At 30.7% G+C, this 12140-nt stretch overlaps 2 protein-coding genes across 2 annotated transcripts; both read left to right on the top strand.

Annotated features, from left to right (window-relative positions):
- Positions 1-7905: 7905 nt before the first annotated feature.
- LOC112499031 (putative defensin-like protein 263) lies at positions 7906-8516 on the top strand. The gene is made up of 2 exons (XM_025101654.2): positions 7906-8033; positions 8156-8516. Exons 1-2 carry the CDS (start codon positions 7970-7972, stop codon positions 8425-8427), a joined length of 336 nt encoding a protein of 111 aa, XP_024957422.1. The 5' UTR covers positions 7906-7969; the 3' UTR covers positions 8428-8516.
- A 2342-nt stretch (positions 8517-10858) lies between these two features.
- LOC102608251 (uncharacterized) lies at positions 10859-11578 on the top strand. The gene is made up of 2 exons (XM_006484223.3): positions 10859-10995; positions 11074-11578. Exons 1-2 carry the CDS (start codon positions 10941-10943, stop codon positions 11421-11423), a joined length of 405 nt encoding a protein of 134 aa, XP_006484286.1. The 5' UTR covers positions 10859-10940; the 3' UTR covers positions 11424-11578.
- The last annotated feature ends 562 nt before the right edge of the window (positions 11579-12140 follow it).

The following is a 12140-nucleotide window of genomic DNA, read 5'->3' as shown; positions in this document are numbered from 1 at the left end:
AGGTTACGGATCCTGTATGTGTATTCGAATTTATTTACATTTAAACTGTCCTGAATTAGAAACCATTATTCTATTTATTTATCGATTTCGGGTAGCTCTTGTTAGAGAAAAATCAGTTTTTTAAATTTTTATAAAAATTTTTAGGACCGATCTCATAAATATATAGAAATTCGTAATTTAGAAAATTATACATTGACAATCCGATTTAACTTTTTCGTTGAATTAATCTAGGCTCCCAGATCACGATCCGTTACCACCACTCATATTAAATCACGATCCGTCATCACCAAACTTGTTAGGTCACCATCCGTCACCAATGATCTTCTAGGTTATGACTCAGGTTTGATCTGCACTTGATGTGTGGGCGCTTTTATCACCATTAAAAGCAACTAGCAGGAGAAATTATTTCTCTCAAAATTAGAGAGAAAAAATATTTTTCTTTGATATGTATATAATGTGGCTCTCTTCTTTTGGGAGAAAATAAGTCATTTTACATCTCTATTTAGTAGAAACCTTAGGCTCCGTATTTATTATTTTTTAATTCTATTAAATCAAATTTGATTTAAATAAAAATAATAATAAAACCAAAAGTAACGTTATTTCTTCTTGTGTTATAGGGGCCCACCTTGTAAAATAATATAAGGCCCCTTACACACAAGCATATTACATAGAACCTCTCACTAAGTAATATATTTAGACTTTTAACCCAAATAGCTAGTTATATTGCTTATTAATCTAGTAGCGGCGTAGTCAATTAAATGAGCTAACCCGGGGATCATATAGGTACATACAATAGTGGATACAATAATTAGGTCTGTAATTAAACTCAATTATTTAATTCCAAATCTACTCCACTAAAAGATTGGAACTGGCCTCTATAATTGTATGTTATCCAGGATAGTATTCTTGAATAATAATTCGACCAATGCCACATTGACTTTTTTACTGCACAATCTTTTGTACCACATCGTTAATTAAATTGATATCTCAATTGTCCAATCAATTTAATTACATCTTATTCCTTGATACTTACTGGTTTTCTCTAATGATCATTTTCAACATATTAAATATGTTGACACACTCTGGCAAGAGAATTCTATGATAAAGTGCCGAAAACCCATCAAGAAATGTGTTGTACAAATTCTATATTGTTAATCTATAACTCCAATACTCATAATTGCTCCCACCAAGATACCGGGTAATCTTGACTACAAGTGTGTGTTGTGCCCATGGTAACTCAAATAGAATAACAATTACAATCATGAAATTAATTATAACTAACTCAAGATTAAGATTACAGTAAAATCAATGTCTATGAGATTTAATAAGTCTGACAGTTATTACAAAGTTAATTAAATCACATATGTGATCTTATTCAATGTAGTCGTATTACATCAACAAATTCATACATGATTAAGATAAATCATTCAATGAATTTATTACATTCTATACCTAAATAAAGTGTCCAACTTTATTTATCAACTGCGAACTTAATTTATTTAATTATAAGATAACTTGTATTTGTGTCTTGTGTGAATCAGCATGGTGATCACATAAATACATATAATATGATTAAATAGACTTTATTCAAAATATTAATTCAATTAAGATACTTGAATAAAATACCTCATTTATTTTATTAATCAGAAAAATTATTTATTATAATTAAATAAACACATATGCTTTTAAATAACATATTTTCCTAGCAGCTCTAAAATTTAATATATTGAAACAACACTAATTCTAGCACAAGAGGGGGTTTTCTGCCTCCTGTGTCATCCGGACCCATAAGCACCCTTCAGAGGGGCTACAAACCTGCCAGTTTCCAGAATTCATTTACTGATATCAGCAGCATTTGTGGCCCTATTGATCTGTCGGCATTGATTAATTAAAGCAGCAATGGGTACTGCAACGAACGAAGTCGTGCAAATGCGAAAGATCAATAACAATTTACAATGCACTGAAGTCACAGATAATGCACAAGCTTGAAAATAGTTCAGTAGTTGGTTGCGTTATTGTCTTCTTGATGTATTTTCCTTTCCTTTTATGAATTTTGCTCATTTTTCTTTCTTGAACTTGTCTTCGTCTTCATCTCTTCTGTAGCATGTATTTTCGGTGTCATTCCAGTGTATAATCCGGAATGTGGTTAGTAATTAAGCCTCCAATGTTTAGGACAGCCAAATGATCCGACTTTTTAGCGTATAAACAATGAAAATGCGTTTTGGCCTATAAAAATCATTTTCTTTGCTTATACTTTCCTCGTAATTCTATTATAATTGGTGTAATTCATGATTTCTGTGGAGTTCAGCCTTGTTTCTTTTAACAATTTTAAAGTTTGATACTTCTTGATGCACGATATATTAATAGTTTAATGCCCTTTCATAATATTAAAGTAAATATATTAAAATTTATATTACTTTAAATATTATGTAAAATAATAATGTAATATTATTAATACATGGGATATTTTATTAATTGTGAAATCCATTTAACCTAAATATTTACTTAAAATCTTTATAATAAGTATAAATATATACTTAAAATAATATAATAATTTATATACTGTTGAAAAATTGAGAAGGACTAAATAAGTTAAAAGTGAAACTATTTGGGAAATAAAAGAATTTTACTAAAATAAAGAATTTTATAGATATTTTACAGGAGAGACACTACAACACTCACGGCTTCTTTCTCCAAAGAGTTTAGGGGTATTTATAGTATCCTAAAACTAATACAAACCATATAAATATTAAATTACAAAAATTTAACAACCACATTTTATAAATATCTACAAATAATTAAGAAATATTCAGATTTAGATATTTTTACTACTATTAGATATTTTTAGCTTTGCAATATCTCTCATTCTATGCACAATTCTTGAATCTTCAATGAATTGGGCTTTGAACTCGGGTTTGTACAAATGTAATTAGATCGGATCATAAAATTGATGTTGGACTTTTAACATATACATTAAAAGCATGTGTGGTGACAGTCTAGTCAATTAGGTTTTAGTTTTAAGTTCAAATAATTTTTTCTTTTTTAATTCAATGTATCAACCCATCAGATTTTTGGATTGGATCGATTTAAACTTGATTTGATTCGGGTCCAATTCGATTAGGTTGGGCAAAGTCCCACTCGATCGTATTTGAGTGTTCATCCCCGTCTTATTCGAACTTAAATTTTTCGAATCAAATCAGATTCCCCCCCCCCCCCCCCCCCCAAAATGTAACGATCTTGATTTTGATCCATAATGATTTTTGTTAAGAGGAATCAGGAATCTTAAATTAGGATCACAAAAATAAATTATTCTTATATACTACAAGTATTGTTTTTTTCTTAATACTCGTTCATACAAAGAAAAAAAAATCAAAACTCCCATTTTAATTTTTGAAATTAATCATTTCTCCCTCATACTTAAAAACTCATCAAAATCTGAATAATGATAAAAAATTCTTTTACAATTTTACCCCTATGTCTGGTCAAAGGGAATCAATGTGGTCATATCTATGAGACCCAATAAAGAAATGCAGAAGGCTACGCCAGAGGGTTGAATTATATACAATGATTGAGAAGATTTAATTTACTAGCCGTTGATAACGGTTGTAATGGCTCGTTGATTTTTTCTCGCATGATTTTGGGGACTTTATCATTGACTTGTCTTTATTTCTTTGATTTTTCACTTGGGCATTAACACCATGGTTTGTTTATTTTACAAATTAAACAAATGAGAAAATCCCTGTCTGTCGAGTTCTCATTCCAAAGGAACCAAATATCCACATTTCATTTGTGCCTTACATAGGACTTCCCCTTTCTAATAAAAATATTGCCAAAACGATAAAGCATATTCAATAATTCCAATCTACCAATAAACTTGAAAGAAATGGAGAAGGCTACTCCAAAATTGACTTTCTTGGGCGCGTTATGCGTCGTTGCATTCTGTTAGTCTTCCTTAATTATTTTCCAATTATTATTATTGTTGTTGTAGTAATTTTCATACGAACTACGTTTGTGTTGACGTATTAGTTGCAATAGTTATTGCCTAGTTAAATGGCATTTATTTGCAGATGAATCATTCTTCACAATGCCAATGGCTGAAGCTAAGGCAATAAGCCAAGAAATTTCATGTTCAAATGATGGTGAGTGCACTCGTGGAGGTCAAAAACAGGCTGTTCTTGGAGCTATCTCATCTTCTGCTACATATTTGCGTTGGCGACAGTGATTGTATCACGTCCTGCGCTCCTGAGTGAGCAATAATTAGATGTAATGAAGGAGTATTCCTTTGTAGGTGTTTGATCTGAGAAAGATGCTATACGTATGCTTTTGTTGGCCATTCCTCATATAATATTGAATCATTTGGCATGATTCTTCGGTCGTTTATGTTCGGACCCTTTTGCATTTGTTTGTCCTAAGTTTTGTCAACTTGCATTGATTCATCTTCTTATTTTGATCGTTGATGTTATCACTGATTCACATAAAAAATAAGGTAAAATTCAAAGTAGCACTAGATGTAAGGGTGGGCATAGGTTCAGTTCAGTATAGAAACAAACTGAAAAATTTCCGTTCGGTTCGGTATAGAATTTTAAAGAACTGATATGAACCTCGGATCCATTTTGGTTTGATATATCGGTCTGATACCGGTTTGGTTCCGGTCCTAATTTTCGGTTCTCTAAAACTGTTGAAAAAATAGCATATCTATATGCTATTTTGAGGGCACATTTTGAGTGGGTCCTACTTAATGAAAGTGAGAAATTTTGTGAGGTTCGGATTTTATTCCGTTAATACTTCCAGAGTGTAATTTTATTTTCTCAAAATAGTACTTGGGTGAATGAGAAATTGTCTCTCAAAGTTCACCCTTGAAGTTGAAAATTTTGAAAGGAAATGAGGCTTATCCCACATGGGACAAAGAAGCTAAGGAATTAGTGTTTATATATAAACACTTAACCATGCATGAGTAAGAATTATAAGGATAGAGGCTCTCTCCACACGCGTGTGCACAGGAGGGTGCAAATTCAAGACCGATTTGGTTGAACTCGTGTGCGTACGCGAATGTTAGCCCAAAAACATCCGAGCTTGCATGACACGATTTTAATTTCCTTTTGAATTTTTTGTTGTAACAGTTTCACGTTTTGAATTCAAATGATTTGTAACAGCTTAACAACCATTATTTTTAGCTGTTATACAATTCACGTTTTTGAATTCAATTGATTGAATTGAATTGGCTATTATAACTATTTAATGGCATATATTGAATTCGGAAATTCAATACAACGCTGCTGTTGCATCCTCACATGAGTATAAAAAAGCACATCCTCTTCTGTTTTTACACACACTAAAACTAGCACAAAGAGCACTCCAAAATTTCTTTCTTCCTTTCGTCGTTTTGTTCTGATCGATCTTGTACGCTGTTGTGGTTCGCCGTAATTATCAGTTTGTGCTTGACGGATAATTCGTGCCCGTTGTATCCTGGGAAACAGTTATTAGCAAACCTAAAGTAATACAATATGTGATAAATCTATTTTAAGGAAATTGTCCAATGCAGGCCTCAGGTTTAATTTTCTGTTTCGGTTTCTTTTCTCTTCTGTTTTTCCATTTGTGAATTTGTGATTTCCGGTTGCTGTTTTACATTAGCTACTGCATTGAATTGTTATCTCACTGTGTGTTTATTTTTCTTACAAAAACTTGTACACATTTAACTATCTTGTTTTCTTAAAAACTTATCAATCTTAAGAGTTACAAATGCAAATATACAAATTACAATCTATAATTTCATCAATACCATCACCACCGCACTTTACAGTTTCACACGAAAACAAATATTAATCAAACATTACAGAACACATCAACACACAATTTCAATTTTTAAAGTTTTATTAAAGAAAAAAGATTTAAAAACAAAGAACCCATCACTTTCCTCTCAGGTCGGCAACTAGGCAATAAAAACAGGCACCCTTCCTGCCGTTTATAATTTCCAAACGCACCCCTTTGCTTTACGTTTGCAGCAAAAATAAAATAAAATAAAAATCCAAAACTCTAACGAAGCATGAGAAAAAGAAAAATGAACTCGATAACTAGACGGCTTTCCAGTTACTTGACGCACTGAAGTTAAGATTTAAACTCATTGGCACGCAAGAATCTCGAGCGCAAAATCAGATCCCAGGACCTCGCTCGCAAGCTCAAAGCCATCCTCGTCAAGAAAATCAGGGGTCTATAAGAAGAGTTTTGGAGTCAATTGAGTGATAGAAAAAGGGTTATTTAAGCTTTGAGAAAGGTTACGGGGGTTTTCTATTTCTTCTTGAATGAAAGGATACAGATACTCTTTTTTGACTTAGTTCACATGGCAACTTTCACTGCCTCTGTGAACAATTGTAGGCTACTCTATGATCACTAAATTCAAGAACCTAGTTGAGTATGTGATACATCTAGATGAGATACATCTAGATGAGATCTTTGAGGTACCGAGGAGATAGAAGATGAAGATCAATCCAGAAAAATACATATTTGGAGTGAGCTCGGGCAAGTTCCTTGGATTTATAGTAAGCCACAGAGGGATCGAGGCAAACCTGAGAAGATTGGGCCATTGTAGAGTTGAAATCTCCTCATGCCTAACAAGCAAATTAGCAGTGTTAAAAGATTTATTTCTTAGGCAACTAATAAATGCCACATTTCTTTCCAGGTCATAAGGAAACAGAAGAAAATAGAGTGGATTCAATTTTTAAACTGAGCAACTATAATCAAATGATTAGTGATTTATAAATTAGAATGCTATAAATAACTGAATTTTGACCATGCATAAATAAAATTGTATATGTATTAAAAAGACTTCAAATATGTGAGTTCCATTGGACTAGGATAGCCTAGCCTGTTATCCAAGCTATCATCCCTACATTACATACGTAAAAATGAGTTTTATAGTCGGTATCATTTTAGAATGATAGAGTGATAGGGTGAAACAAAGTGAAATTCTTTCTTTTTTTTTTCTTTTTTTTTTGAAAACTCACTATTTATGGGCGAATCTTACATTATTTGTTATCAATTTTTGGAAATGCAACGCTAAGTACATAAAGTTGGGACACAAAATTGTATTTCACATGACTTAATTATAAATTGTTAAATATTAAGTATTTATTTAACACTAGCATACCTAATAATTTGTATTATGCTTAGGTAACTTGTTAGTAACACTATTTTGGGCCATGATTTTTTTTTTTTTTTGGGTATTGTAAGTAGCACGTAGACCTTGTTTGGTATTATGTGATTAGACAACTGTAATTTTTAAACTACAATATTCAAGTGTTTAGTAAACACACACCGTTGTCGTTTAGAAATTAAATCGATTTTATCCTTCTTTTGTATAATGAAACCAAATATTTGCTAGGTATAAAATCCAAATTCAGAAAATATTGGAAAATTTTTGTTACTTGGAATAAAACACTACTGACTAAATTTTTTCCAAAACAATCTATTAATGCCTGTCTGTCAAGATTTCATCCTAAATATAACATTTGTTGAGATTTCAACCCAAATATAGCATCTATCCAGATTTCATCCCAAATAAAATATCTGTCGAGATTTCATCCCAAATATAACATCCAAAATATCTGCATTTCCTTCTAGCCAAATAAGGGTGAATTTACCAACATGATGCAGGCTGAGTGTTGGTTTTATTTGAATTATTTTTTTGGTATTCTTATGTTAATTTAATTCTTTTGGTTTTAATTAGTTTTTTTTATTATTTAGTGGCATTTATTATTTTAATTTTAGAAGGATTTAGGATATCTGTCTTGTTTGAGTAAAAGCTGACATAACAGAGTATTTCTTTCTATTATTGCCTTATATGGGACTCCTTTTTTATAAATAGTGCCCAGTCGGCTAGTCAAGCCTCATGTTAACAAAGTTAACGCAAACTATACCACCAAATAATTAGGTTAAAGCATCAAGTTCGAAACTATCGATCAAACTGAAAGAAATGGAGAAGACTACTCTCAAGTCCACTTTCTTGGTGATCACCTTATGCGTTGCAGCTGCATTGCGTTAGTCTTAATTTCTTATTTTCTCTCGCGTTTCTTTCTTTGTTTATTTGTTTATTTACGATATTGACATATATTAGTTACAATTACATAAAGCGGCTTAATGACATTGCATTTTATGGCAGATGATTCGTTCTTAATAGTGCCAACGGCTGAAGCTAGGGTAATGAGCCAAGAATTTACATGTTCACATGACAGTGAGTGCTTGCAGCGTTGTGAAGATCATAAAAGCAAATGTATAAATGGGAACTGCATTTGTGGGGGAGGTCCAAAACAGACTGTTCTTGACGCTATTTTGCCTTCCGCTTGTTCTCGCAGCAGTGAATGCATCAAATTCTGCCCTCCCAAATGTGGAATTGTTAGATGCAATGGAGGAGTATGCTTTTGTGAGTGTTAGTGCCTGGGATCGAAAGATGATACTAATATCTTTCAATAATAAATAAAGGCTTCTTGTGATTTTAGTAATCTTTCAATATTATATTGTGATTTTAATTAATTTAGCTTCATCTGCAACTTCCCTTTGCTCATCTTCTAATATTTTGATAGCTACCATCATAGATAGAATGGGTAATTTTTAAAAACCTCCCCTGAGATTTGAGGCTGTTGCAAGTAGATGGTGAAAATCATTTTATTTGTAAAAGGCCCCCTACCGTTAGTTAAAATTTTCATTGACTAACTGTTGACTTTGAAAAAACAATATTACCCACAATATTTACAATTCTAAATATTTACAATTTCATAAGTAATTAAAACAATTATTTTCACCATGATCAAGTTATTGATATTTCCTTAAAATCTTAAAAAAATAAAATTACAAATCTTAAAATAATTTTTTTAAAGTTTGTAATAAAATTACAAATCTTAATTATTTGATATAAAAATGTAATTTTTTAAAGTTTGTAATAAAATTACAAATCTTAATTATTTGATATAAAAATATATTTTTTTAAGTTTGTAATTTTAATTTTTTTAAGATTTTAAGGAAATTTTAACTGACGTAAACTTTTTTTTTAAGTTTGTAATAAAATTACAAATCTTAATTATTTGATATAAAAATGTAATTTTTTAAAGTTTGTAATAAAATTACAAATGTTAATTATTTGATATAAAAATATAATTTTTTTTAAGATTTTAAGGAAATTTTAACTGACGTAAATTTTTTTTTAAGTTTGTAATAAAATTACAAATCTTAATTATTTGATATAAAAATATAATTTTTTTTAAGTTTGTAATTTTTTTTTTAAGATTTTAAGGAAATTTTAACTGACGTAAACTATTATTGGGGGTAAACTATTATTGGGGGTAATATTGTCTTTTTAAAGTCAACAGTTAGTCAATGAAAATTTTAACTAACGGTAGGGGGTCTTTTACAAATAAAATGATTTTCACCATCTACTTGCAACAACCTCAAATCTCAGGGGAGGTTTTTAAAAATTACCCTAGATAGAATTAACATTTAACGGATATACAAACCAGCCTTGATCGATCGGTTCCTGGCACCATCAAATGTTCGTAGCAAATCTTTTAAATAAATGTATTTATTATATATATAAAAGTTTCTTGGTTGTGTCATTGTGTTGGGTGCATATCAGTGGAGGATTTAGGATTTTGATCCAAATGGGGGATACGAATGAAAAAAGTTACAAACTAAAACGTAATTTTCTTTTTCTCTTTTTAAATGTTAAATTAGCGCTCTTATCTTTACATATATTTTTTTGACCTTGGAGCCATGGCCTGCTTTCTTTTCGAATTTTTGAATTTGGAGCCATGGCACTTAATATTACTAAATGAGAGAAAAATAAATAAATTTTCACTTTGCAGTGGCAAGACATAATTTGATAACTATGGGGCCAAAAGTAATCGAGGTAAACTTTAATGAATATGTAAATAATAGGATAAAATCTCCAGATGTCAAGTTATTATGACTAAGGGTCTGTTTAGTGTTATGGTGCTATAGCTTAATACCTATTGTTGTTGTGAAAAAAATAAAGTTCTAACTAATAAAATTTGATTGTTTTAATAAAACATGACTTTGAAGTAATATTTTTGAAAAAACTAGTAGAGTATTCTTCTTCTTCTTCTTCCTCTTCTTTTTGTCAACTAACTGTGGGATAAAATTAATTTGACTTAAAGTCATAGCTGCAAGTGTTTATTAAATACACACTTTACAACTGTATGTAACTATTTTGCCACAACACCCTGCCAAGACTACCAAATGGATTTTAATTCATAAAAATGTACTTATTAATGCAAAATATAAATGATTCAGATATAAAATAAAAAAATTTTGGGTTTAGCTTATAATTTTTTTACATAGCATCACTGATGTGATAATTACGTGTATAGAACTAGGTGAATGACGAGTTTCAAATGATTTGATATCCAAATTTTGAGAAATTCTAAAGTACCTTTAAAATACCATGTCAGTAATATAATAAGCAAATTATGTTATAACATATATAATTTATTTTGAAATCTAAATGCAAGTAGTAATTATATAAAATTCAATTATGCACATTATGCATGCATTAATTGGTTATATTACTTTTAATCTATTATAAAATTCCTCCCAAACTTCATGTAGTTATCAAATCTTATCATTTCTCATCAAGTAGTGAAATTGTATTGGTACCTATACAAACTTTGTATTCCAACTTTGATTATAAATGCATCAGAAATATTGATTATTAATTAGATGAAGCAACAAATAGCTAAAATATCTTGAATTTAAGGAAGAGATATCTATCAATTAATAAGTGAACACACCATATTTGTACTTCTTGCTATAAACATGTTCCTACGAGTATCATGTTCACAGTTCTCACCTCTCGAGTCTCGATACACAACATAAAAAGCCATATATTACCCCATATTACCAGCCAGCTTCGCCACTGATCTTCATACTGAAAAATGGGAAAGGCTTCATTGAAGATTTCTCTCTTGCTCTTTGTGCTCTTTGCCTCGGGTCAGCTTCCATATCTGTTTCCTCTTTATTTATCGTAATTGGATTAGATAAATTAATGAGATGTATTTGCACTTGCAGCTATGATTCCATTCTTGGCAATACCTGGAGCTGAAGCAAGCAGGGTTCCAACTTCCAAGTCCTTGTTCGGACTGCAGCATAACTTGCAAGGGCTCCCTAGCCGCTGTGTTGATGGCAAGTGCACTTGTGGCGATACCCGGCCACTCGATACAGCCGGCGAACCGCAACCAATAGATGCAGCCGGCGAACCACAGCCAATGGATGCAGCCGGCGAACCGGAGCCAATAGATACAGCCGGCGAACCGGAGCCAGTAGATGCAGCCGGCGAACCGCAACCAGTAGATGCAGCCGGCGAACCGGATCAGCACAAAAGATTTGAAAATCGTCTGATTATCAAAAAAATTAAATAATGTTCACTGGTCTTTTATCTTTGGAAGTAATGTCCGGTAACAATTAGTAAATTGGCTCTTTCTCCCTTTTCTGTTAGAAATATGCTTTTTAAGTTTGGCCGACGTTAATTCCTTGAGTAATAAAATAAAATAAATCCAAAAATTATGTTTCTCTATGATGCTTATGAATTTTTACAGTATTAATAATAGAGTCATTATGCACCCTTAAATTTAAAGGTTTTAATCTTCACCATTTATTTAATTTAGTGCATAAATAACTAATTATTTAATAATCAATAGATAATATTTAAATTCATGGATACAATTTTATTTTTTATAATTCCATAAATATTTTCTAAATCATCAACAAAATTAAAAATTAAAAATGCAAATATATAAATTAATCTACATGTATAAATAAAAAATATGGATTATTTAATCTTCAACAACACATGTTAATTCAGAACTTTTTTTCATTTATAATTGGGAGAATACAATTTTAAATTCTTAGTTTTATTCATTGTCTTTTAAAAAAAAAATTACTCACTGGTGAAGATTGAGTTGAATTAATTGTTGCAATATTTATTAATCTAGTAATTTTTTGTTGAAAATGAGATAACAATAAGATGACAAACTAAGATTGAGTTGTGTTAATATTTTTAAAATACTGTACTTTGATAGGAAATATAGAAGTATTGATAGACTATATTTGTTTTTGTTTATTGTTTAATCTTTAGA

The sequence above is a fragment of the Citrus sinensis genome, chromosome 4, assembly GCF_022201045.2.
Source record: "Citrus sinensis cultivar Valencia sweet orange chromosome 4, DVS_A1.0, whole genome shotgun sequence".
NCBI classification, from domain to species: domain Eukaryota; kingdom Viridiplantae; phylum Streptophyta; class Magnoliopsida; order Sapindales; family Rutaceae; genus Citrus; species Citrus sinensis.
The sequence above is the reverse complement of the archived record's forward strand: the minus strand, read 5'-3'. Positions and strand labels throughout refer to the sequence as shown.

What these genes read in the sequence shown, in the direction of transcription:
- LOC112499031 (XM_025101654.2), top strand. Translation starts at nt 7,970, where the DNA reads ATGGAGAAGACTACTCTCAAGTCCACTTTCTTGGTGATCACCTTATGC. An exon ending in ATGCGTTGCAGCTGCATTGC is followed by an intron (nt 8,034 to 8,155) that starts GTTAGTCTTAAT and finishes ATTTTATGGCAG; the next exon opens with ATGATTCGTTCTTAATAGTG.
- LOC102608251 (XM_006484223.3), top strand. Translation starts at nt 10,941, where the DNA reads ATGGGAAAGGCTTCATTGAAGATTTCTCTCTTGCTCTTTGTGCTCTTT. An exon ending in CTTTGTGCTCTTTGCCTCGG is followed by an intron (nt 10,996 to 11,073) that starts GTCAGCTTCCAT and finishes TTGCACTTGCAG; the next exon opens with CTATGATTCCATTCTTGGCA.